The following is a 25,759-nucleotide window of genomic DNA, read 5'->3' as shown; positions in this document are numbered from 1 at the left end:
TCACTTGTGTCACCTCAGCCCTGTGTGCTCAGTTGTCATTAGCCCATTTTTCAGAAGAGAAAGTTGGGGCTCAAAGAGGAGAAGCAATTTGGCCAAGTTCTCTTAAATGATCTCAGATTTCCCTTCCAGTGGCCACCGTGTCCAACTCTCACCCTTTCTCCCTTTGTCCCCATCCACTCCACCCCTTCCCATTCCCAGTCCTCCAGGATTTGACCCTCGTGGCAGCCTTGGGCTTCGGTTTCCTGTCCTCATCCTTTCGGAGACACAGCTGGAGCAGTGTGGCCTTCAACCTCTTCATGTTGGCCCTCGGGGTGCAGGGGACAATCTTGCTGGAGCATTTCCTGCACCAGGTCCTCCACTGGAACAAGATCAGCAATCTGTCCAGGTAACTGCAAGGAGCCAGGTCACGTGGGTGTGGGCTCTTCGAATGCAGAGGAGGAAGGTTCTAGAAGATCATGACCTCTCGACCCCTCTCTCTCTATGGCATACAAAATACATAGGATATACTGTTTCTACAAGATTTTCATTGCTTATACAAAAATCTAATTTAATTGGTCCTACTGGGCATGGGTATGCCAACCCTGTGGTCCCCAGGGATCCGGATCTCTCTCTGGATTCTCCCTATTTTGTTATTAATGACTTGGGTTGTCATTATGAACAATGGACAGAGTTTAGTAGGAAAAGTAAGAAAAGGAATAAACAAACACAAAACAGAACAGGAAACAGAAGTGTCACCCAGGGAGGCACTGTCTTAAAGACAAAGAATAGTGGCCGGGTGGTGCTTATGCAGGCCTTTAATCCTAGCACTCAGGAGCCCTAGGTAGGAGGAACTCTGTGAGTTCGAGGCCAGCCTGGTCTACAGAGTGACAGAGTGAGTTCCAGGACAGCCAGGGCTACACAGAGAAATCCTGTCTTGGAGAGAGGGAGAAAGGGAGGGAGGGAGAGGTGAAGGGAGGGAGTGAGAGAGATCTATGTACTCCTGGATGGTACTTATATAGGGGAAGATCAGATTAATAAGTGACAGATGATTGGTGGATAGATAACAGCTTAGTTCTCTGGAGGAACAGAACCAACAGGATGAATATATCTATATTAAAGGACTTTATTGAGCTGAGTGTGATGGCACTTGCCTTTAATCCCAGCACTTAGGAGGCAGAGGAAGGCAGACCTCTGAGTTCAAGACCAGCCAGGTCTACAAATTGAGTTCCAGTACAGCTAGGGCCACACAGAGAAACCCTGTCTCAGAAAACAAAAAGAAAAAAGAGAAAAAGAATTTATTGAATTAGGTTACATTTAAATAATGATAATGGACATCTTATATCTGAGAGCAGAGAACATGGTAGTTACTTGATCCTTGAGGCTGGGTACCTCTGCAGTAGGCACAGTCCCACAGTAGCTGTCATACAAGGCCGACAACCTGGTACTTGCTCAGTCTTGGGTGATGATTGGTCCTTAGTCAATGGCGGAAGCCTGGAAACGCTGGTTCTCCTATTAGCAAGTGAGTTAGCAGAAGGAGGGTGGGTCAACTCCGCAGCAGCAGAGGGAAGGCCCGGTGGGCAGGATGCTAGCAAGCTTCTTTCTGCCTTGTCCCCTTTTATCTGGGTTAATACCAGCAGGTGCCTCCAAGCTCCCTCGGTGCTGGGTCTTCTCACATCAATAAACAACTAAGAAAATGCCCTACAGACATACCCACAGGTCCATCTGATGGAGACAGTTCCTCAATTGTCTCCTCTTAGAAGATGATCCTCCTGCCTCAGGCTTCTGAGTGTGGAGCTTACAGGAGTGATGATTTACATGGTACTGGGAGGTCAGACTCAGGGCCTTGAGTATACCAGGAAAGCATTGTGTCACCCAAGCCACACCTGGCTCCATAGGTGTATTTTTGATGATATACTCAGAAAGCTTCTAGAAGACTCTGCCTAGAAAGTCCTGGCAATGGATCAACTTCTTTGTTGAGTCTGATGAGTGTTCATGAATTCTGCTCTTACTGTAACTCCCCAGGTGTTGTCTCCATCCTACACAGGAAGTCACCCAGGCTGAATCATCCAGGGTCCCACAGTCCCATAATCCCATAGTCCCAACATTGCTGAGTCAGCCTTTTTTGGTTGTTTGTTGGTTTGCTTTTGGTTTTTTTGTTTTTTTTTTTTTTTTTTATTTCCTTTTTTTTTTTTTTTTTTAAAATTTCATTTGCTGTATAGCCTGGCTATTCTGGAACTCACTCTGTAGACCAGGCTAGCCTCGAACTCACAGAGATCCTCTGCCTCCCGAGTGCTGGGATTAAAAGTGTGAGCCACCAGGCTGAATTGCCACCTCTTGCTGTAACCTGCTGCAAGATCTAAAGTCCCATGCTGTCCTGGTGATTTGTGTACTGAGCTTGTCAGAGCAGTAAGCATAGCCTGTCTGGTCACAGTGACCACCGAGTTACAACGCATACTGAGTCACTCCTGGTCCACCCAGGACCCCTTCCCCGTGTCCTTCTCTTACCTTCCCCCACACCTTTGAGCCTCATGAAGAATGGTGAACTCTGGGGAGGCTGAGTGCAGACCACTGGATTCTGGCTTTAGATCTAGGCCAGCTGGGACCTGAACCTCATGCCTGTTATCAGTAGGCAGTAGCCACCCTTCCAACTCCCTGGCATCTCGTACACTATGGGGAACATAGTACTGGCCTAACAATCCCTGCTGATGGAGGGCTGACCTTGAAACTTGGGCATCTCCATAGCCTCTCAACAGCATCTGGATGCCAATTTCATTAAACCCCAGGCTTCAAAGGAAAGCACAGTGCCACCTTCCGCAGGATGCCCTCCATGATAAGCCCAGTTGGTACAGCTGTCTCAGGAAACGCCCTGTCAGGGCTGGAGAAATGGCTTAGTGGTTAAGAGCACTGGCTGCTCTTCCAGAGGTCCTGAGTTCAATTCCCAGCAACCACATGGTGGCTCACAACCATCTGTAATGGGATCTGATACCCTCTTCTCCTGTGTCTGAAGACAGCTACAGTGTATTCACATAATACATGAAATAAATCCTTAAAAAAAAAAAAAAGGAAACCCGTGTCTTCCCAGCCAACCAATCCAATGTTTTTCTCTACCCGAATCCCCATACTGAGCCTGCACATTTGTGCAGGGGAGGAAGGATTTGACAGTCTTCATGATGCCAGCCTTGATTTACAAGTTCCCTCTTCAAGTGCTTGCCAGTCTTTCTGTATTATATACACATATACAGTGTCTTCCTTCTAAACCCTGGCTCAGCTCCGGGAAACAAATATGGTCATTCTTATTTACTGGTGGATCCTCCATGAGATTAACTAGCTGTTGGAGTGGTGAGCCAGCAGGTACACAGCGCCCTCTACTGAGCATCTGAGTGGCAACAGCAGAAAGGAAGTGTGAGGTTGCACGTGGAATTCAGGCAGCTGTGTCCCTGGGGAAGAAAAAGTCACTTTGAGTCAGTGACGTTTGTAGGAGAGGCTCGGAGCCTCTGAGCATCCCTGAACTGTGGGTTTGTGCAAAGAAAACTCAGACCACAGGTGCCGCCCTGGTGGGAGCAGGAGCCCTCCCGTGGGCGGGGCCCTATGAGAGAGAACTCTTCCTCATCCTCTCTCCTCTCTATTTCCTCTCCCCCTCTACCTTTCTTCTAGCCCCACTCCTCTTCCTACTGCCCGCCTCACCCCGCTTCTCAGCATCCAGATAGCTACCATGAGCACCTTGCCTGTGCTGATCTCGGCGGGCGCCGTCCTGGGGAAGGTCAACTTGGTGCAGCTGGCCGTGATGGTGGTGATAGAGGCAATGGCCTTTGGTGCCATCAGACTTGCCGATGAGATGGTCTTCAAAGTGAGTTCCCGGGGCTAGAAGGGGGACCTTGGGGAAGATGGGGAGGTAGGACACTACTCCAACTGGAGCTGCAAGTGGTTAGACTCCACTGAAGGTTAAACACAGTAAGTGAGGGCCTGGAGCGTCACGAGGTCTTTGTTTATATTTATTTATTTATTGTATGTATCTGAGCGCTCTATCTATATGTACACCTGTCCACCAGAAGAGGGCATCAGATCCTGTTACAGATGGTTATGAGCCACCATGTAGTCGCTGGGAATTGAACTCAGGACTTTGAAAGAGCAGCCAGTGCTCTTAACCACTGAGCCATCTCTCCAGGCCCTTCATAAGGTTATTATAAGGATGCATAAGATGAATTTCCAGAATGCACTAGTCAGGGTTCTCTAGAGAAAAAAATGGTAGAATGTGTGTGTGTGTGTGTGTGTGTGCGTGCATGCGTGTGTGCGTGCGTGCGTGTGTGTGTGTGTGTGTGTGTGTGTATGTGTGTATGTATATGATTTATCAGGATGACTTACAGGCTGTGTTCTGACTAGTTCAACAGTTGTTATCTCCCAGTGGAAAGTCCAAGAATCCAGTAGTCATTCAGTCCACAAGGCTGGATGCCTCAGCTGGTCTTCAGTAGACACTGGAATCCTAACGAAGTGGGTTCTAGCACCTGTGAAGGTCTAAGCTTTCGAGCAAGACTGAGGCCAAGCAGACAAAGAGCAAGTGCTTTTTTCTTCCATGTCTAGAAGGAGTGGCCCAGATTTAAGGTGGATCTTCCCACCTCAAAAGATTGGGACTTAAGGTGAGTCTTTCCATTTCAAAAGATTCAGTCATGAAAATTGCCCATGGGAGTACCCAGTCTCTTGGGTTTCAGTTCATTCTAGACATAGTCAACAACCAAGAATAGCCACCACACACAGTTACCCTGGCAGTGGTCCAGCGAGTTACAGGTTAAGTGTCTTATTTTATGTTGATGGGGTTGTTGTTGTTGTTTTATTGAGATAGTATCTCACTCTGTAGCCCTGGCCAGCCTGGAACTTGCTATGTAGATCAGTCTGGCCTCAAACTCACAGAGTTTCAGTTACCTGTCCCTGCCTCAAGGGTGCTAGGGTTAAAAGTGTGCGCTAGTGCACCCAGTGCTAGTGTCTTCTTTTAAAGCAATCTTGTGTGTCATCTCAAGGCCAGCATAACCTTCTTACTGGGAAGGATTGCTGTAAGTCTAGGTTTGAAGCCAGCCCATAATGGTGCCAGTCTGATGGCTTTCCCAGTCTCTCGGCCCGAACCTGGACCCTGCTGCGACCCCAAGGATGAGATGATCAGCCTTCTCACCTCACAGGTGATAAAGCCAATGGCCAGAGAGGGGAAGGAACTACCCCAAATGACACAGCATCATAGCATCAGGGCCCTGTGGGCAATGGAGTCTTATCCTCTGTTAGGAGTAAAAGCGCTGGAGTTAATGTCAGAGACTGATGTGCAGTCCAGCTCTGCCCCCAGCAGAGTCCCCAGGATAGCAATCAGGATAACTTCCTAGTGCCTCAGCCTCTTCATTTGCCTCTGGAGGGCAGTACCACTGTCTCAGTGGTCAGGGGAGTGCATGTATTAATCCACTGACAGGAAATGGCTCTGTGGCAAAGAGCGAGGTTGCTCAAGCATGAGGATCTGAGTTCAAATCCCCAGCACTCCTGCAAAATCTAGGTGCAGTTGAGAATGTGCCCATAACCCCAGCACTGTGGGTCGGGGAGACAGACACACTGCTGTGGTATGCTGCTGCCATCCTGGCTCAGTGAGAGACCTTGTCTCAAGGAAATCAGGTAGAGAGACTGAACAGGACATGTGATGGCCCGTTTGCATTAACCAGAACACACACACACACACACACACACACACACACACACACACAACACATCAAAAGAGAGAGAGAGAGAGAGAGAGAGAGAGAGAGAGAGAGAGAGAGAGTTCTTAGTTATGGTTTTATTGCTGTGATAAACACCATGAGCAAAGCAATGTGGGGAGGCAGGGGCTTGTTTCAGTTTACAGACTGCAGTCCATCATGAAGGCAAATTAGGGCAGGAATTCAAGGCAGGAACTAAGGCAGAAGCCATGGAGACTTGATGCTTACCGGAGGCTTGTTCAGCTTGCTTTCTTATATAACCCTGCCTAGGTGTAGTGCCACCCACAGTGGGCTGGCCCTGCCCACATCAATTCACAGCAGTTGTGTCCCCTAGTCATACCTCAAGCCCCAGCCCCGGGCCCCCTGCCATAGTTTCTTTATATTTTCTTGGTCTGTACACCATGGTCCTTGCCCATAGTTTGCAGACATAAAATATGGCAAAGGCACGTAAGGAATGCCATGAAATTCCATTGACTGCCTTTAAATTTTTATCAACTACCTAGAGCATTGAGGTGTCCTACATTAGAAGTGACCCGTGTGATATTATTGTCATATGTTGTTCAAATTCACAGTTCTATAGCCATGGAATTAGTATGCTTTTGTATAGGTGGTTACATATTATTAAAAAGATACCATAACAGGAAAATTATATTTCAAAGAAAAAAATTAATTCTGATGACTCTTCTTTAAGAGAGCTAACATTGGAAATATACATTAAATCCCCATAGAATATTTATGCCTTTCTTTCTTTCTTTCTTTCTTTCTTTCTTTCTTTCTTTCTTAATTTCTTTCTTTCTTTCTTCCTTTTTTCACTTGGGACAGGGTTCTGTGTAGCCCTGGCTGTCCTAGAACTCACTTTGTAGCCAAGACTGGCCTCAAACTCAGAAACCCTCCTGTCTTTGCCTCCCAAGCCCTGGGATTAAGAGGGGTGCACCCCCACCCCCACCACTACCTGGCCATATCTATGTATTTTATCATCCATGTGGGTGGCACAGTAGAGCCCAGTGAATCAGAAGTAATATCTACGGAGAAGAATCAATAAAAACCTTATGACATAAGGAACATGCTCACTAGAGAAGGCTTCTGTCGCTGTCATTAATCAAGAGAGTGCACAGGCCAATCTGGCAGGGACGGTGGCATTTTCTCAGTTGAGGTTCCCTGCTTTCAACTGACTTTATCCTGTGTCAAGTTGACAGAAGACTAGCCAGGAGACACACACAGAGAAAAAGAGAGAGATACAGAGAGACAGAGACATACAGAGACAGAGACAAAGACAGACACAGAGAGACAGAGACATACAGAGACAAAGACAGACACAGACAGAGACATACAGAGACAAAGACAGACACAGAGAGACAGAGACATACAGAGACAAAGACAGACACAGAGAGACAGAGACATACAGAGACAAAGACAGACAGAGAGACAGAGACATACAGAGACAGAGACAAAGACAGAACAGACAGACAAGAGAATGAGACAGAGAGAATGAGAATGTTGGTGGCCTTGTCTAGAGAGAGAGGAGGAGGGTGGTGTGGGGGAGGGGAAGAGAGAGGAGGAGCAGAGAAAGGGAGCAGATGTTGGGATGTAGAATGAGGGAAACTCCATTTACTTAAGATGGCCAATGCCTACATAGCAATTAGAATAATCTGGAAAAGCTGACAACACAGACAGATGGCCTGTAAGCATCACAACTCTGAGGCAGAGAGGGAAAGGCTTTGTCTAGTTCTTTCATGGGCAGGGTGAGGGGGACACAGGATGGTCCACCAGCTCGATTGGATGTCCTCAGGGAGACACAGGGTCAAGGCAGCTGCAGGGTGAGGAGGGTGGGGAGGAGGGGGGGCAATCATCCACGAGTATGGGAGAGCTGGCTGGAGAGGTGCCATGAAACCATTGGTCACCTTCTGTGGCCCTAGAGTGGCTTGCAGTCAGTGCGGAGGCCACGCGAAACTTCTCTTGGGCATGCGCGGAAGAAGGAGAGGGTTGGGGTGCTGCCAAGAGTCCAAGAACAACGGCAGATGGGACAGGAGTAAGACAGGGCCAAGAGTAGAACAGGGAGCCATGGACTGAGAGCTGTAGAAGGAAGGAGAGCCCTTCAGAGTCTGCCGCCTGTCCGCCGGGGTCCAAACCTCGGCTCCGCCTGTACCAGCTTAGTGAGTCCCTGGTGGTTTCTAGGCAGAAGGAGGAGAACTTAGTACAAGAATCTCCAGGTCCATGAGGTTTAACTAGACTCAGAAAGTGACTAGAAAATGACTGGGAGCCTCTGAGGCTCCAGGTGTCCTGCATGGGTTGGGCACACTCCTCTCTACAGTAGCTTTCTCTTTACTGAAGAGCAGGTTTCCTCCCCCACCCCCACTCTTTCCTTTGCTGCTAGGTCCCGGGTCCTGTAAAAGAAACTGTAGCGTGAAATAATAAAAAAGCAATCCACGCTATGCCAGCAGAGCACTGGCGGGCAGATTGGCCTGTTCTCATCTCATGGAGGATGTCTGACCCGGAGCTCTGAAATCTCTCCACCCAGGTCCCTAAGTTCTCACTGGTGGGTTGCTGCCACGACAGCCCCACGCTTCCAAATTCCCACAGCCTTTTGGGGAGCACTTTTTGCAAACCCACGCTTTGCCGCCGTAGCATCTCCCTGGACCCCAGTTGAGACGCTGCGCACTTCGTTCAGAATCAATGGGAACTCAATCGCTGGGCACAGCTAGCATTCTAGTTGTGTAAGCCATACTAACCATAACTCCTCCTGCTCCCGTTCTAGAGTGGAGGGCCAGGGCATGTGTTATGGTAGCCTCGGGTCCAACCAGCTCTGCCTGACAGAACTTAGTCCTCAGAGTAAAACATGGTCATCAAGACAAGGTAAAACTAGAGGCTGGGCCACACACCTGTAATCCTAGGACTGGGACAGTGGAGACAGAAAGATCAGAAGTTCAAGGTCATCTTCGGTTATACAGCAAATTTGAAGCTAACTTGAGCTACAAGGATTTTGTCTCAGAAACACAACAAAACCAGGCTGTGCTGGCATCAGTCTTTAATCCCAGTGCTTGGGAGGCAGAGGCAGGCGGATCTCTCTGAGTTCGAGGCCAGCCTGGTCTACAGAGGGAGTTCTAGGACAGCCAGGGTGACACAAAGAAACCCTATCTTGAAAAAACAAAAATAAAACAACTCCCCACCCCAAAACATAGCAAATAAACAAACAAAGGAAAACCAGATGGTTCAGTGCATCAGAGTGTTTGCTGTACAAGCCTGGTTTAATCCTTGGAACCCACTTAAAACCTAGGTTGCTGGAGGACTGGAGAGATGGCTCAGTGGATAGGAGAACTTGCTGCTCTCCCTGAAGACCTGAGCTCAGTCCTCAGCGCCCTTGTCAGGCAGCCCATGAACAATTATAACTCCAGCTTCAGGGGATATGACATCCTCTTCTGGCCTTTAAGCATGGGCAGATACTAACACACACACACATATGTAAATTAAAAATTATTTTTTTCATGTTTTATTTTGTTTTCTAATTATTGAATTAATTTTTTTTTTTTTTTTTTTTTTTTTGAGACAGGGTTTCTCTGTGTAGTCCTGGCTGTCCTGGAACTAGCTCTGTAGACCAGGCTGGTCTCAAACTCAAGAAATCCTCCTGCCTCTGCCTCCTGAATGCTGGCACTAAAGGCGTGTGGCACCACTACCTGGTCTAATTTTTTTATATTTGACTAATTGATTGGTGTGTGTGTGTGTGTGAGAGAGAGAGAGAGAGAGAGAGAGAGAGAGAGAGAGAGAGAGAGAGAGAGAGAGTCTCATGTTTCCCCAGGCTGCTCTTGAACTCACTGTGAATGAAGGCTGTTTTGAACTTCTGCTCTGCCCATCTCCATATTCTGAGTGCCAGGATTACAAGCGTGTGTCCCACACCAGTCTAAGTGGTGCTGGAGATTGATTCTGGGGTTTTGTGTGTGTTAAGCAAGCATTCAATGGAATGAACTATATATAAACTCAGTTTTAGGTGTATCTGAGGCAGGGTCTCAGTTTTGTAGCTCAGGTTGGCCCTGAAATCACACCATCCTCTTACTTCAGCCTTCTGTGAGCCGGAAGTGCAGGGACATGCTCTTTCTGGTCCTTAGCTGGTAGCCTTGCATCTTTATGCGTGAGTGAGGGCTCTTAGCATCATCCGCCCATTTGAGAAGAACTTCCCGGGAGTACCTGTTGCGTACCAGTTCTTCTCAAGACCCTGGGGAGATACAACTACGGGAACTTCAGCTGCAGAATGAACAGTTACCAGTAAAAAGTGAAATGGGCAAAAGGTGTGTCATGTTAGTGAAAAATTCTATAGTGAAAAGTAAACCATAGGGCTGGAGAGATGGCTCAGTGGTTAAGAGCACTGACTTCTCTTCCAGAGGTCCTGAGTTCAATTCCCAGCAGCCACATGGTGGCTCACAACCATCTGTAATGGGATCTGATGCCCTCTTCTGGTGTGTCTGAAGACAGCTACAGTGTACTCATATAAATAAAATAAATACATCTCTTAAAAAAAAAAAAAAAAAGAAAAAAGGAAAAAAGGAAAGTAAACCATAGAAAGGTAGTGCAGAAATATGAGAGGCAGGTAAGATACCAGACACCAGTTGGGAAGCTCCACCAAGCAGTTTCTGAGGCCAGCCCTGGAGAGTGTCTGGCAACAGCAGCCAGTCCTGGGAGAGTGTACAGTGACTGCCTCTGTCCAGAGGCCCCGTGTCTTTTGCTCATACCCTTCACACATCTTGCCCTTTGGTTATCCTAGAATGCAGACTGAGATGTCCCTGCTTGTTGCTCACTCCCAAGGGCTGACCACTTCCTCCTCCCTGCCCATCCCCCTCTGCCCAGCGAGCAAATAATTTCAGGCTGTTGTAGTGGGAGCCAGCCAACTGGAGGTGTGAGGGGCTGGAAGCAGGCAGTGGAGGTGTGGAAGGAAGAGAGGTGAGGTGGGAGCAAGAGCTCACAGGGTCTCCCTGCTGGTCATGGAGAGGAGAGTCACTTTGAGGGAAGTGGAAACCCTTGGAGGATTCTGTGCAGGCACGTGGCAGGTTCTACAGCTGTTTGGAGAATATCCAATAGTAACAAGGGCAGAAACAGGAAGTACTGCTGGAAGTTATGGCAGAAATGGAGTCTCGCTGAAGGTGGCTTTGGTCAAGGCAGCAGCCGTGGGGATGAAGAGCAGATCAGTTCTGAGTGGTTTTGTTGTTGTTTTTTAGCAGACCCTGAAAACAGCCTTTACTCTAAATCCACTAAGGGTGAGGCCCAAGGCTCATTAAACTTACTATGTATGAGGCGTGATTAGTGTGAACCCAGAGTCTATCCAGCTGTGGCACGCTGTTACAGGATGGGCCGTGTCACTTGTCACACCAGGCTTAGCTGCCCACTGGCTCTTCTGAGCCAACCGCCGGCCAGCTGGCTGGATAAGCTCTGAACGGCAGGTCAGAGTTCAAGTCGTCCCTCCCTCAGGATGCTCAGGACTGTCTCATGGGCAGCGGCCCCTTTGCCTAGGACTCAGACACTCACCGAAACATTGTGCTCTGTTGCAGATAAAAGACCACATCGTCATGATGCATGGGCACGTGTTTGGCGCCTATTTTGGGCTGACTGTGGCTTGGTGGCTTTCCAGGTCTCTGCCCAGGAGAGTGGGTGAGAACGCCCAGACAGAAAAGGTTCAAATGGCTACAAGCTCCAGTCTGTTTGGCATGCTGGGTAAGTACCAGAGGGCTGGTAATCTACCTGAGCAGAGTCCAGACACTCTACACAAGCCCTGCTGAGAGCTTGGCCTCTGACCTCAACTGTCCCTGTCCCTTTCATAAAGGCCCTTGGTTTCTAATAATGCTGTTGACCTGATAGCTTTGGATTAAGCCATTGCTTTTAGGAAACCTCTCGCCAATAATATTCGGCGGAGACTTGGGTGTGGTGATGCACCCCTGGACTACAGTACTGGGGAAGCTGAGGCAGGAGGATTGAAAGTTCCAAGAGGCTCATTCCACTGGACTTTAAATAAGTTTTTAATCTAATATTTTTAACTCTAACAGTAAGGAAGCCTATCGGCAAGTTGACATTGTGAAGAAAAGCAAGAATTGAGAAAAACAAATGCGGGGGGGGGGGGGAGGAGGGGGCTGGGGCAGTGGTTCAGTGGTTAGAGCACTGGCCGCTCTTGCAGGGGAATTGGATTCTGCTCCCTGCTCTCACAAGGTGGCTCACAACTACCTATAACTCCAGTTCTAGATGGTTCTTTGCCTTCCTCTGACCTCACATACAGGTATATATACACATACATGCAGGCAAAACAGTCAGTAATACATGGAAAACACTGTTACAGATGGTTGTGAGCACCATGTGGTTGAACTCAGGACCTCTGGAAGAGCAGTCAGTGCTCTTAGCTGCTGAGCCATCTCTCCAGCCCAAAAAAACACTTTTAAAAATTATATTTTTCAAAATCTAGGGAGTTAGGGGTCAGCGAGATAGCTCACTGGGGAAAGATTCTTGCCACCAAAACTGATGACTTTCTTTTTTTTTTTTTTTTTTTGTTTTTTTTTGTTTTTTTTGAGACAGAGTTTCTCTGTGTAGCCCTGGCTGTCCTGGAACTCACTCTGTAGACCAGGCTGGCCTCGAACTCAGAAATCCACCTGCCTCTGCCTCCCAAGTGCTGGGATTAAAGGCGTGTGCCACTACCACCCGGCAAAACTAATGACTTTTGTTCATCCTTGTGAGATATAGCAGGAGGAAGAATTTTTTTTTTTGAGACAATCTAATATAGTTGCCTAGACTAGCCTGTAGCTTAGTATGTAGCTCAGGCTGGCCTTGAATTCAATGTAATTTTCCTATTTTAATATCCTAAGAACTGAGATAATAAGTATGAGTAACCACACACCTGCCCTATATTTTTTAAAAAATAGATTTATGTATGACTGTTTCTCCTGCATGCATGTAATGTACCCCATGTGTGTGGCTTTTGGATCCCCTAGAACTGGGATGACAGATGGTTATGAGTCACCATGTGGGTGCTGGGAGAAAAATCCAGGTCCTCTGCAAGAGCAGCCAGTGCTCTTAAGCACTGATCCATTTCAGCCTCTGCACTGCATGTTAAAAGAAAGCATTTGGCCATCAAAGACTAGAGTGAGGCCTGGTGTTTGCAGATTTCAGCTCTCTGGGCCTTAGATCTCTGGTCTGCTTCCCATCAGCCTGGGGCTTCAGAGGGGAGACGTGGCTAGTCACCAACCTGCAGAGTGACCAGCTTCACTTGCTAGCTTCAGGCCATTCATCTGGTATCCTGGAAGACTGCAATTTCAGAACAGGGGCTTGGTTCTGCCTAATGGCCCTCTACCCTCCAGGCACCCTCTTCTTGTGGATATTCTGGCCAAGTGTCAACTCTGCTCTCCTGGAAGGGACAGAGAAAAGGAACGCTGTCTTCAACACCTACTATGCCCTGGCAGTCAGCACGGTGACAGCCACCTCCATGTCAGCCCTGAGTCACCCCCAAGGAAAGATCAATATGGTGAGAAGGAGGGCTGCCTCTTGGGCAGCACGTGTGTCACGTGTGTCTATGCGCACCACACCTACATTTATGGCCCTCACCCAAAGGGCTAGCCTATGGTGAGGCTGCTCCAGTGATAGTCATGTAGGGAACATCAGGGTACCAGAGATTGGACAGGCTGTTGGGGGGGGGGGTAGTGTGTGTGTTTAAATCAATCAACATTGGGGCTGGAGTTAAGAGCACTGGCAGCTCTTCCAGAAGATCTGGGTTCAATTCCCAGTACCTACATAGTAACTCACAACTGTCTGTAACTCCTGTTCCAGGGGATCTGGCACCCCCAGACAGCCATATATGTGGGCAAAACACCACTGTACATAAAAAAACCCAATCAGTATTAATCCACAGATCTGACTGTAGACCCCACTTCTACTAGTTGCTGAAGCCGGCCACCATGAGTAAGAGTCAGCGGAACAAACCAGGAGAGGGTTAGGCAGCCTTCCCTCAAGAAGTTTCACTAGGAGGTGGTAGCGCAGGCTTTTAATCCCAGTACTTGGGAGGCAGAGGCAGGCGGATTTCTGAGTTCGAGGCCAGCCTGGTCTACAGAGTGAGTTCCAGGACAGCCAGGACTACACAGAGAAACCCTGTCTCGAAAAAAACAAACAAAACAAAACAAACAAACAAAAAAAAAACAAGAAAGAAGGAAGGAAAGTAAGGAGAGAGAAAGAGAGAAAGAGAGAGAGAGAGAGAGAGAGAGAGAGAGAGAGAGAAGATAGAGAAGATAGATAAGGTATGAACAGTACTTACTGTGGAGTGGGTCCTGGTACCAATACTGGTATACTTGGAGACAGTTTGTGACACGGATGGATGAGAGGGGAAAGGCAGGCTCAGCCAGCCAGAGGCACCGAGAAGAGCTGACAGATGGAGGAGGGTGGGCTTGAGGGAACCTGGCCATGATGACAGCACGGTGCATAGGGAAGTTGGTGTGCCCACAAGTGAACGTGCTGGTGACAAGGCAGGGTTGCTGAGGAAGGCTAAGAAGTGGGTGTCAGGTAAAAGCCCAGAGCTCTAAGGCCGAGAACTGAAGACTCCTCTGGTTCTGCCAGGACAGAGGGCAATAGTGGAGGTGTGACCTAGGAGCCAGGGACAGCGTCCTGGAGCTGAGTGTGGTCACAGGGAGCCAAGCAGTAAGTAGTTATTACTAATGAACATGGTAACAGTGGCTTCTGAGATCCGAGCCAGACCCTGGGCTAAAGGCTGACTCAAGGCTTACTCCTGAAGCGTCAGGCGGTGGCTGCGTACTCTGTTACCCGAGATCTGACGCCCTCTTCTGGCCTCCGCAGGCACGACACATGCATACAGTGCACAGACATGCAGTCAAACAACTATATAGAAAAATAAACATAAAAAAACTTTTTAAAGTTTAGAAAAAGAGCCGGGCGGTGGTGGCGCACGCCTTTAATCCCAGCACTTGGGAGGCAGAGGCAGGTGGATTTCTGAGTTCGAGGCCAGCCTGGTCTACAGAGTGAGTTCTAGGACAGCCAGGGCTATACAGAGAAACCGTGTCTCAAAAAACCAAAAAAAAAAAAAAAGTTTAGAAAAAGAAAGGACATAGCCTTGTGGCAGCAGCAGCACACAGGCTGGCCTTGAACTCAAGATAGTCCTTTTATAGCCTCCTTAGTGTTGAGATTAGGTCACAGTTCATTGTATCACACCCTATTCTTTTAAGTGCTCAAGGGTGCTCAGTCAGAAGTCAACTTCCTGAGCTTGAGGGAGCTTTTAGATGAAGGTGCGATGGATTGGAAGGGATGACTTCCGGATCCACGAGCCTGGATTATTAGGAGGCTGTTCAGAGCCAGTGCGCTGAAAGGCTGTTGGTGAGACAGCGCCCTCTCTGGCCAGTGCACTGAAAGGCTGTTGGTGAAACAGTGCCCTCTCTGAGCTCTGCTCCCACTCACAAGCTCTTGTTGTACAGGTTCACATCCACAATGCAGTGCTGGCAGGGGGCGTGGCCGTGGGGGCCCCCAGTGGCCTGATTTCTTCTCCTTGGATTGCCATGGTGCTGGGCCTCACAGCTGGGCTGGTCTCCATCTGGGGAGCCAAATGTCCAACGGTAAGGAACTAAAAGGCTATCACTCTCTGCTTTGCCTCGATCCCGAGGTATCTAGGTCACTGGGTGGTTCGTGGATGTGTGGCAGCAGGTATGGACACTTTCTTAGGCCAGAGACAAGGCTGGCCATGCCCAGAGACATTTCTGTCTACCATTTTAATTTTTAAATAAGTTAAATTATAGCTAGGCAGTGATGGTGCACCCCTTTAATCCCAGTACTTGGGAGGCAGAGGCAGGCAGACCTCTTAAGTTTGAGGCCAGCCTGGTCTACAGAGCGAGTTCCAGTACAGCTTGGGCTACACAGAAAACCTTGTCTCAAACAAACAAACAAACAAAACCCAATTCAATTATATTTGTTTGTTTGTTTGTTTGTTTGTTTTTTTGGTTTTTCAAGACAGGGTTTCTCTGTGTAGTCAAACTCACAGAGGTCCACCTGCCTCTGCCTCCTGAATGCTGGGATTAACTAAAGGCGTGCACCACCACAGCCCAGCTTTTTCTTTCTTTTAAGAACGTATTTAATCGGTGTGAAGGTGTCGGATAACTTGGTACTGGAGTTACAGACAGTTGTGAGCTGCCATGTGGGTGTTGGGAATTGAACCTGGGTCCTCTGGAACAGCAGCCAGTGCTCTTAGCCACTGAGCCATCTCTCCTGCCTGTCTGTTTTTCATCAGTAGTGGGAACAAATGTCTCTAATCTGTTCTGACTTTGAAACCCTGAGATGAAAGCAGTTGTCACACAGTAGAAATGGTTCAGAAGGTGACAGATGCCATTGGGCTCCTGTCCTGTCTTAGTTATTGTTTCTGTCTGTGTGATAAAATATCATGACCAAGAACAACTTGGGGAGAAAAGGGTTTATTTCATCTCACAGCTGGTAGTCTGTAGCAGTACCTGGTTAATTACTTGAACTGATCCCTACGGACAGCAGTGTGTTCCTTGTTTTGTTTTGTTTTGGTTTGGTTTGGTTTTTGGTTTTTTGAGACAGGGTTTCTCTGTGTAGCCCTGGCTGTCCTGGAACTCACTCTGTAGACCAGGCTGGCCTAAACTCAGAAATCCGCCTGCCTCTGCCTCCCAAGTGCTGGGATTAAAGGTGTGCGCCACCACCACCCGGCAGTGTGTTCCTTGTTACCGGCCCCAGTGTTCTGGGTTCTCGAACGAAAGACACGCACACGCACACACAGCCTTTCTATTTTGATATGTCTAAAACAGCTCAATGGCTGGGCCACTTCCTAACCGTCACGTGACTAATCTACCTCTCTCCAATAGTCCGAGTTATTACTTACTAAATCCGTCCTGAACTCAGTCAGGGAGCCCTCTTGGGCCACTGCCTTCCCTGCCCCCAGCTCCTACATGGCCGCTATGTTCTCTATGTCCCGCACTTTCTCAGATGTGGCATCTTTCCCCTCTTTCTCCTTCTCCCAGCATGGCGGATCCCTCCTTCCTCCTCTTTCTCTTGGTCCCATGCCCTAGAGAAAAATCCTAAAGTCTCACCTCTGTCTACCCTGTCCAGCCATTGGCTGCCAACATCTTTATTTACTAACCAAAACCAACTGGGGACAGGATCTCTCTATGTCTTATAGGTGGACATACGGATTCCCATACAAACTCTTTTGGGAACCCAAATTACATAAGAATACAAACAGCCACAGAAGAAGTCAGGAATGTGAGGCAGGATCTGGTATGTAGACTGAGCCCTGCTCACTGGCTTGCTTCCCATGGCTTGCTCAGCCTTTGTTCTTATAGAACCCAGGACCACGTAGAGGTGGCACCAACCACAGTGAGTCTGGCCTCCCACATCAGTCATCAATCAAGAAAATACCCCACAAGCATCGTCTCAGCTGAGGGTTCTCCTCCAAATCGACTCTAGCTTGTGTCAAGTCAACATTAAACTAGCCAGCACCAGTCCCTTGATGTCCTGGTGCCTCAGCTCCCTTGACCCAGGTCTGGGTGGTTCTATCACTTTGAAGATGAGTCATTTGCTTGTTCATTCAGTCAGTCCTTCACCACACACACTTTAATTCTTCTTCTACCCCAGATAGACACAACACACTGATGAGCACCAGAAGAGCACCTAAGCTAGCCTAGGACAGGTCAGAGTAAAAGCCAACACTCCCAGATGGGAGGTGGCCTTGGATGAGCAGTGGACAGAAAGTGGGTTGAGCCAGGCAAAGGGGGAAAGGCATTCCATGAAGGGGCAGTGCTTTCAAATGCTCGATGAGAAGAGTGTGGCCCAGCCGAGAAACAGGTATGATCACAGCAGGTTTGGGTTAGACCAAACACCTCAAGAACTTGGAAGTACTGGGATCTCTCCTGGAATAACCAGGGGTCTGGATGTTCCCTCTAGAGACAGAGGGGACAGGAAAGCAGATAAGGAACCTGAGGAGATTTCCTGTGTCTCCTCAGACCTGTTGAGGGTAAAAATGGGGGGGGGGGGGCTGTGGGACAGACTGCCATGTGGACAGATGCTGTCATCTTGACATCTTGTCTCCTGTTATCTTGTGGATAGCACTTATGGGAGACATTTGGCAAGAACTAGAGACATTCTCGGTTGGCATGCTGCTGAGCTGTGGAAACTAAAAGCCAGGACTACTGCTTAGCCTTCTACAGTATCGCTCTCCCGGCCCCAACATAGACTTGTCAGTCTCAAAGATGAATGGCATCTGTGTCAGACCTTCTACTCAGAATGGATCACGAGACAGTCAGAACTGGCATCTAACTGTGTTGGCTGTTTTCCTTGGCTCTGTCACTGAGTACCACCAAGAAGGGGGGGAATTTTTTACTTGGGCTTGTGGTTTGCAGGAATATCGTCCACCATGGTGGGGACAGCGCAGTTGCCAGCAGCTCTCTGGCGGTAGGAGTGTGTACAGCTACTTGTTCACATCTCAGTGGACCATGAAGTTGAGGCTTGTAACCCGTAAGACCCAACTTCTGGGAACTTACTTCTCCCAGATGTCTCCCCCTTAAAGGTCCTACAATTTCCTAGAACAGGGGGAAGGGGGCAGATATTCAACCCCATAAGTCTGTGGGGGCCATGTCATATTCCAACTGTGACAGCATCACCTGGGAGTTTGTCAGAATAGCAGAATCCCAGTTCTCATCCCATAGCCACAGCCATTAAATCCTCTGTGTGTGTATGCACGTGTGTGTGTGTGTGTGTGTGTGTGTATGCACGTGTGTGTGTGTGTGTGTGTGTGTGTGCGCGCGCGCGTGTGCGAGTGCGCGCGGGCGCATGCACACACGCATGCCTGTTCATGCTTGTGGATGGAACCCAGGCTCTTGCATCTTGTTGGCAAGCATTCTCCCAATGATATACATCCTCAGCCTTTCTCAGCATTTTAAAATAAGGATTTCATTTATTTTTATGTGTATGAGTGTCTTGCCTGTATGTATGTGTCTTAGTCAGGGTTTCTATTCCTGCAAACATCATAACCAAGAAGCAAGTTGGGGAGGAAAGGGTTTATTCAGCTTACACTTCCACATTGCTGTTCATCACCAAAGGAAGTCAGGACTGGAACTCAAGCAGGGTAGAAACCTGGAGGCAGGAGCTGATGCAGAAGCCATGGGGGGTGCTGCTCACTGGCTTGCTTCCCCTGGCTTGCTCAGCCTGCTTTCTTATAGAACCCAGAACTGCCAGCCCAGGGATGGTACCATCCACAGTGGGCCCTCCCACCCTTGATCACTAATTGACAAAATGCCATACAGCTGGATCTCATGGAGGCATTTCCTCAAGGGAGGCTCCTTTCTCTGTGATAGCTCCAGCTTATGTCAAGTTGACACACAGAACCAGCCGGTTCAGTATGTTTGTGCACCACGTGTAGAACACTGAATCCAGAGAGAGTGCCACTACGTGAGTGCTGGGAGCTGAGGTTTAGAAGGACCTTCTCTAGAAGGGCCACCCAACTGCTGAGTCATCTCTTCAGGCCCCTCTTCTGAGCATTTTAAAGTTTCCTGGGGAGATGTGAATATACCTTTAGGGCACGTTTAGGTAAGACTCTGTGTCCACTCCCTTTGGTGCCCCTGATGTCAAGGACTGGAAGAGTTGGGAGGGACTGTGGGTCTTACTTATATGTCTACTTATAATGCTATTTTGGACCCAGGCGTGTTGGAACCACATGCTGCAGAACCCCACTGGGATCCACTACACCTTCGGTTTGCCAGGTCTGCTCGGAGGACTCACCTACTACTGCCTTCAGATAACAGAGTCCCCGAACTCGGAACTCGGGTGGGTTGCTTGGCATCTTCTCTTAACCTTCATCCAACTTGGGAGAAAATGTACCAATTTATCCAGAGAACCTTTTGTTTGTTGTTGTTGGTGGTGGTGGTGGTTTTTTTTTTTTTTCTTCTGTTTTTCTTTTCTTTTTTTTTTTTCTTTTCTTTTGTTTTTTTTTTTTGTTTTTTTTGTTTTGTTTTGTTTTGTTTTTTTTTTTTTGTTTTGTTTTGTTTTTTGAGACAGGGTTTCTCTGTGTAGCCCTGGCTGTCCTGGAACTCACTCTGTAGACCAGGCTGGCCTCGAACTCAGAAATCCACCTGCCTCTGCCTCCCAAGTGCTGGGATTAAAGGTGTGCGCCACCACCGCCAGGCCTTTCTGTTTTTCAAGTTGTTTTTTCTGTGTAGTTCTGACTGCCTTGGGACTCCTTCTGTAGACCAGGCTGGTCTTGAATTCAGAGATCCACTTGCCTCTGCTTCCCAAGTGCTAAGATTAAAGGTGTGTACCACCACCACCCGGCTTTTTCTTCTTTTTAAAATCTAAACAGAGTCTTACGCTGTAGCTCAGATTGGCCTGGACCTCACTCATGCCCAGCTTCAGGAATGTTCCTAACCGCTGGGCAGTGGAGCTTCCAGTTCTCCTGTGCACATTTCAGAAAGGAGCAGCTTAGGCTTTGGGCCCAGGTACACAAGTTTAGAGGCCCCACAAATAGAGCAGGCTAGAGGCAGGAGGATCTCCATGAGTTCAAGGCCAGCTTGATCTACAGAGCTAGTTCCAGGACAACCAGGGCTACACAGAGAAAAAACCCTGTCTCGAAAACCCAAAACCCGGGCTGGGGAGATGGCTCAGCGGTTAAGAGCACTGTGTGCTCCTACAGAGGTCGTGAGTTCAATTCCCAGCAACCACATGGTGGCTCACAACCATCTATTATGTGATCTGGTGCCCTCTTCTGGTGTGCAGGTGTACATGCAGACAAAGCACTCATATATGTAAAATAAATAAGTTAAAAAAAAAAAAAAAAAAAAGAAAACCCAAAACCCAACCAACACAAAGAAGCAAAAGAAAGTGACCATGAAGCCATCCCTGTGGGTGGTTGTAAAGACTTTGCAGGTAGAGGGATTGAAAAATCACACCCAGTGTTTCCAAGTTCTTGTATTTGTCATGGAGTTCAGAGAGGGGGCTAAGCAAGGAATGCAGTTTTCTTGTAAGCTGAAGTGCGCAGGCAAGGATCGTTCGCAGTAGACCCCGAGATCTTTCTTCTCTTTCCTTGTATTCCTACCTGCCTGTGGAGTGATGGACTGAGAAAGAGAAGTTCCCAAAGAGGCTTGATTAGGGGCAGGGGTGTGGCTTAGACCAGAGAGTGCTTTCCAGCCTTTCGCACCACACAAACTGGGTGTTGTGGCATATGTCTGCAATCCCAGAACTTGGAAGGTGGGGGCAGGAGGATCAGGGATTCAAAGTCATTCTCTGCCTGATAGAGGAAGAGTCTACCACATAGCATGTTTGAGGCCAGCCTGGACTAAATAAGATATGAGGAGAAACCAAAAAAAAAAAAAAAAAAAAAAAAAAAAAGCAGGGCTGATCAATGAACGCCTCTGACTAGTAAATACGCTGAAGCGTGAGCAGCAGTCCTGAACCCACCGGCAATCAGGCTCCGGCTGATCCTCAGAGCCTGGGAATTTTTAATGTGCCAAAGAGGACTGTGGGACCTGTTTTCCTGTCTCAACTACATCTGCAGAGCTCTACAGGAACATGGTAGTGAGGTGCCAGTTCCGGGAAGGCCACTTGGTTTCTTTACAGCTCTTCTTGGCAACGTTTAATGCCATCTGTCATGTTTGTCCCCGATGCCTGCAGCCAGATACCTGAGTGGCTTCTCTGCTTTGTCCATTCTAGGATTATCGGCCAGACGGTCGCTAACATTGGGGCTCTCAGCTTCGCTGTGGCCATGGGAATGGTGACTGGACTCCTCACAGGTTAGTGCAGTACCAGAATGCAACCACTAGAGGGTGCCCTGGTACACATGCTCAGGCCTGGCCCCTTCGGAATTCACCCTCAGTAGTGGCTTAGCAAAGTAAATTGCTCAAATGATGGTTTTAAAAAGTTATTATCTTTTAAATTTTATTTTATTTGTATGTGTGTTTTGCTTGCATGTATATCTGTGTAACGCTTGTAGTCTGCTGCCTGTGGAGGCCAGAAGAGGAAGACAGATCTCTGAAACAGGGGCTACAAATAGTTGTGAGACAACATGGCAGTGCTGGGAGTTGAACCTGTGTCCTTTGGAAGAGCAAGTACTCTAAACTGTTGAGCCATCCCTTCAGCCCCTCAGATGCTGATTTTAAAAATCAAAAGAATCAAGGCTGGAGAGATGGCTCAGTGGTTAAGAGCGCTGACTGCTCTCCCAGAGGTCCTGAGTTCAATTCCCAGCAACCACATGGTGGCTCACAACCATCTGTAATGGGATCTGATGCCCTCTTCTGCTGTGTCTGAAAACAGCTACAGTGTACTTATATACATAAAATAAATATTTATTAAAAATTATAAGAATCAAAGAATCAACACATAGTGGGCATTCACTCAGAAGGCAGAGGCAGGCAGATCTCTATGAGTTCAAGGACAGCCTGGTCTACAAAGTGAATTTCAGGCAAGCCAGAGCTATACAGTGAGACCTTGTCACCACTACCTCCCACTACAAAAGACACAACACAAAATCCAAGGATCACTTAATTTCAGAACTAGAAAGGCCTCCAGAGGTCATCTGCTGCCAACCAGGCCAGAGAAGGCAAGGACCTCCTTGGAGTTCTAAGTGTAGCAAATGGCATCCTTGAGCCCGGGGGGAGTAACTGTACCCAGCTTTGCACAGAAGCCCAGGGAAACCTTCAGGCCTGCCTTTCACTCCCCAATGGCTTCCTTATACCATGTCACTCAACAGATGCACATCTAGGTTCTACTAGGAACCAGTTACTTTGGACAACAGGGGACAGAACCAATTCTCCAGCCCCCCAGAGTTGACACTCTAGTCAGCAAGTGCCCACAAAGCATTCAATTCAGCACAGAAAGTCCCTCCTCCCTTCTCTCCCTGCTTTTCTTTGTTTTTCTGAGACAGTACCTCACTCAGTATCCCAGGCTGGTCTTGAACTTTCTAACCTCCTGCCTCGGCATGCTTGAATGTTGAGATTCCAAATGTCACCATACCTGGCTTTCTGGAGAGCTTTATGTTTTGCTGGTGTCAAAAGAGCACAAGCAGAAAAGTGATTGGTGCTTTGAGAGTGGAGAAGACCAGTTAGCTTCCCTTCCGCTGTTCACTCTTGACATCAGGGAATCGGTGATTAAGGACCTGGAGGGCTGGAGAGATGGCTCAGCAGTTGAGAATACCAGTGCCTCTTGCAGAGGACCCGGTTTGGTTCCCAGCACTTATGTAGTGCTCACAACTGGTTTTAAATCCAGATCCAGGGGTCCAACCAACTGTTCTCTGTTGATCTCTGTGGCAAGGGTGTCGCTCTCCATGGTAGCTCTTGTTTTTGAAGTGTATCCATCATTTCTCTTCCTCCTCAGCTTCCAATTTCCTCCCTCCCTCTCTCCCTCCTTCTCTTCCCTTCTGAGTTTCAATATGACTGGTGATCCTCCTGCCTCTGCCTCCTGAGTGCTGGGTTGCAGGTGTGCACCACATCCAACTTGCCAGGGCCCTTCTAATTTACCTTGAGGAAGGTTGTCAGATCCAAGCCCGTGGCATACTGCTGGGTGTGGCCTCATTGGTTCTTTGGAAAAAAAATCTTGCCTTCTTGGTTCCTTACCAAAGTCTATAGAATGAACAAAGCTACCAGAACCCAGTGAACTTCAGTTTATCTGTCTCAAAATTACAGGGAGGGCATATTTCTGTTGAGATATTGTCATTTATGTAGAACATTCCAGTGATCTCTCAGTGATCTATTATTTTTGTTTTTTTTCAAGATGTGGTTTCTCTATGTATAGCTAGCCTTGGCTGTCCTGAAACTCACTCTGTAGACCAGGTTGGCCTTGAACTCACCCTGCCTCTGCCTACCAAGTGCTGGGATTAAAGATGTGCACCACCACCGCCCAGGTTCTTTCAGACATCTTGAGATAATAAATAAGTTCTCTATATTTTAACATTTAATTGTTTGTTTAAGGTTGTCTCCTAAGTGTCAACGTGTGGAGGGCCCCCCATGCAGCCAAGTACTTTGATGATCAGACTTTCTGGGAGGTAAGATTTTTAAGCTATTAACATGATAGATTTTAGTGTGTGTGTGTGTGTGTGTGTGTGTGTGTGTGTGTGTGTGTGTACACTCGGGCACCTTCTTCAGGTGCCCCAAATTTAAAGGTAAGGAAATGGAGTTCCATTGGAGACTAAGTCACTTGGCCAAAATGGCAGAGCCAATCAAGGACACAGAGGGACACAAATAAGTGTGTTTAGCTCCAAATGTGTGGCAGGCATCTGCTGGAGAATTGTCTCCAGACCCAGATGGTACCATGTGGCCATCATACCTATTTCTTGTCACTGTAATGTAGGAAAACAGACCAGGGGCTGCCAGTGCTCCCAGTCACATAAACCCAGAGACAAGGGGCTGCCGTGACTCCTTCAGTATCATAAGCACCATGTAGAAAACACCAAATAGAATGAGCTATTGCTTATGGACGTAGTGAGTCCCTGCCACTGGAAGTATTCAAATAAATAATCCATGGGAATCCATCATCCATGAAGCTGGGCGTGCTGGCCCATGCCTGTACCAGAGAGTGGCAGATTTGGGGATAGTGCTGGGGGTTGGAGAGTAGTTAAGAGTATTTGCTTCTCTTATGGAGCCTCTGTCTTCAGTGTTACCAGCGATTACTGGTTCCTGCCACCCACATCCTGTAACTTCAGCTCCAAGGGTTTTGGGGTCACCTCTGGCCTCTTCTGACACTGCACACACGTAGTACACACACGGACAAGCATGCACACAGGAGTATACACATGGGAAAACAAGTACAGGATGGAAGGATGGCCCAATGGTCCAGAGTCCTGGTGTTCTCCCAGAGGACCTGGTTTTGATACCTAGAACCTGCATGGCAGCTCACAACCATTTTAAACTCTGGTTCTTGGGACTGGACGCCTCTGATAGCCATGGCAGGAGCCGTGCATGTGCACGGTGCAAGACATACATGCAAACAAATCCTCCATGCACACAAAAAAAATTTTATTTAAAAATAATTAAAGCTGGGTGTGATTGTACACACACCTTTAGTCCCAGCACTTGGGAGGCAGAGGCAGGTGGATTTCTGAGTTCGAGGCCAGCCTGGTCTACAGAGTGAGTTCCAGGACAGCCAGGGCTACACAGAGAAACCCTATCTTGATAAACAAAACAAAAAGTAAAAATAATTTAAAAACACAAAGAGAAATATACAGGTAAGATCTCTCCTAATTTAAGATTTTGAAAGTGACCACCAGGTGTGGTGTCACTTGCCTTTAATCCCAGCCTAGTCTACAGAGTGAGTCCCAGGACAAGTGGAGTTACGTAGAGAAACTCTTGTCTTGAAAAAAAAAAAACCCCAAAAACCAATCAAGTAAAATATTAAAACAAACACATTTTGCCTTCACAGTTTCCTCACTTGGCTGTTGGATTCTAAGCAAAACCATCTGAGAACAACGCTGAGCGAGGAGACACCCTTTCTTTGCGCTCCATTTGTCTGCATCCTGTGTTACAAGAAAGGCTTCCAAGTGGTCGTCCAAGTTTAAATAATATGTTTGCTTTCATGACAGATACTGTCAGTACTTTTGGCTGAAGACACCTCATTAAAGTTCTGGTCCAATTCTATCTACAACAGTTTCCGTCTTCTCACACTTACTAAAGCCGCTGCCCAGGTGGCTAAATCCTGGCTACAGGGAAGTTAAGAACCCTCACCTCTGGTCACTGCAGCAGGCTTTGGATCCGGTGGTTTTATGAGGTCCTCAGCCTTCCTCAGATTGAGCTGTGGGGAGAGAGCGGGGCTGGCTGGGGAGTGAGGGAGCACGCTCTTAAGTTCTAAGTGGTGGAGTCACCCAAGACCCCTGCCAAGTTCCACCCTCTGTGTGATTTGTGATGTCATGGGGGAACACCAGCAAAACAGTCCTTTTGTGTCCTGAAGAGTTTGTAGTAGTGTGTGAGGTGGGGACCTGGGGGTGGCATAAGAGCTCCCCTCAGTGGAGGACAGACTGTCAGAGTCCCCAGCAGCTGGTCTGTGTGGTGCTAACAGACCCTGTGGTCTGCCAAATTTAGGTTATCTGTTCAGAGGTGAAAGGAAGCAAC

At 48.0% G+C, this 25,759-nt stretch overlaps 1 protein-coding gene across 4 annotated transcripts in view; it reads left to right on the top strand.

The window, feature by feature from the left end:
• Rhce (Rh blood group CcEe antigens) overlaps nt 1-25,288 on the top strand; it is a 44,613-nt gene extending 19,325 nt beyond the window's left edge. For all 4 annotated transcript variants that reach the window (XM_076933990.1, XM_076933989.1, XM_076933988.1 and 1 more), the window contains 9 exons: nt 199-385; nt 3,634-3,826; nt 11,237-11,399; nt 13,028-13,191; nt 15,143-15,280; nt 19,372-19,496; nt 21,375-21,454; nt 23,627-23,700; nt 25,074-25,288. In XM_076933990.1, coding sequence (XP_076790105.1) covers nt 297-385; nt 3,634-3,826; nt 11,237-11,399; nt 13,028-13,191; nt 15,143-15,280; nt 19,372-19,496; nt 21,375-21,454; nt 23,627-23,700; nt 25,074-25,100 — 1,053 coding nt within the window. In that variant the 5' untranslated portion in view covers nt 199-296 and the 3' untranslated portion in view covers nt 25,101-25,288. The remainder of the gene's footprint in view (nt 1-198; nt 386-3,633; nt 3,827-11,236; nt 11,400-13,027; nt 13,192-15,142; nt 15,281-19,371; nt 19,497-21,374; nt 21,455-23,626; nt 23,701-25,073) is intronic.
• The last annotated feature ends 471 nt before the right edge of the window (nt 25,289-25,759 follow it).

Source organism: Arvicanthis niloticus, chromosome 5 (assembly GCF_011762505.2).
Source record: "Arvicanthis niloticus isolate mArvNil1 chromosome 5, mArvNil1.pat.X, whole genome shotgun sequence".
NCBI lineage: Eukaryota > Metazoa > Chordata > Mammalia > Rodentia > Muridae > Arvicanthis > Arvicanthis niloticus.
The sequence above is the reverse complement of the archived record's forward strand: the minus strand, read 5'-3'. Positions and strand labels throughout refer to the sequence as shown.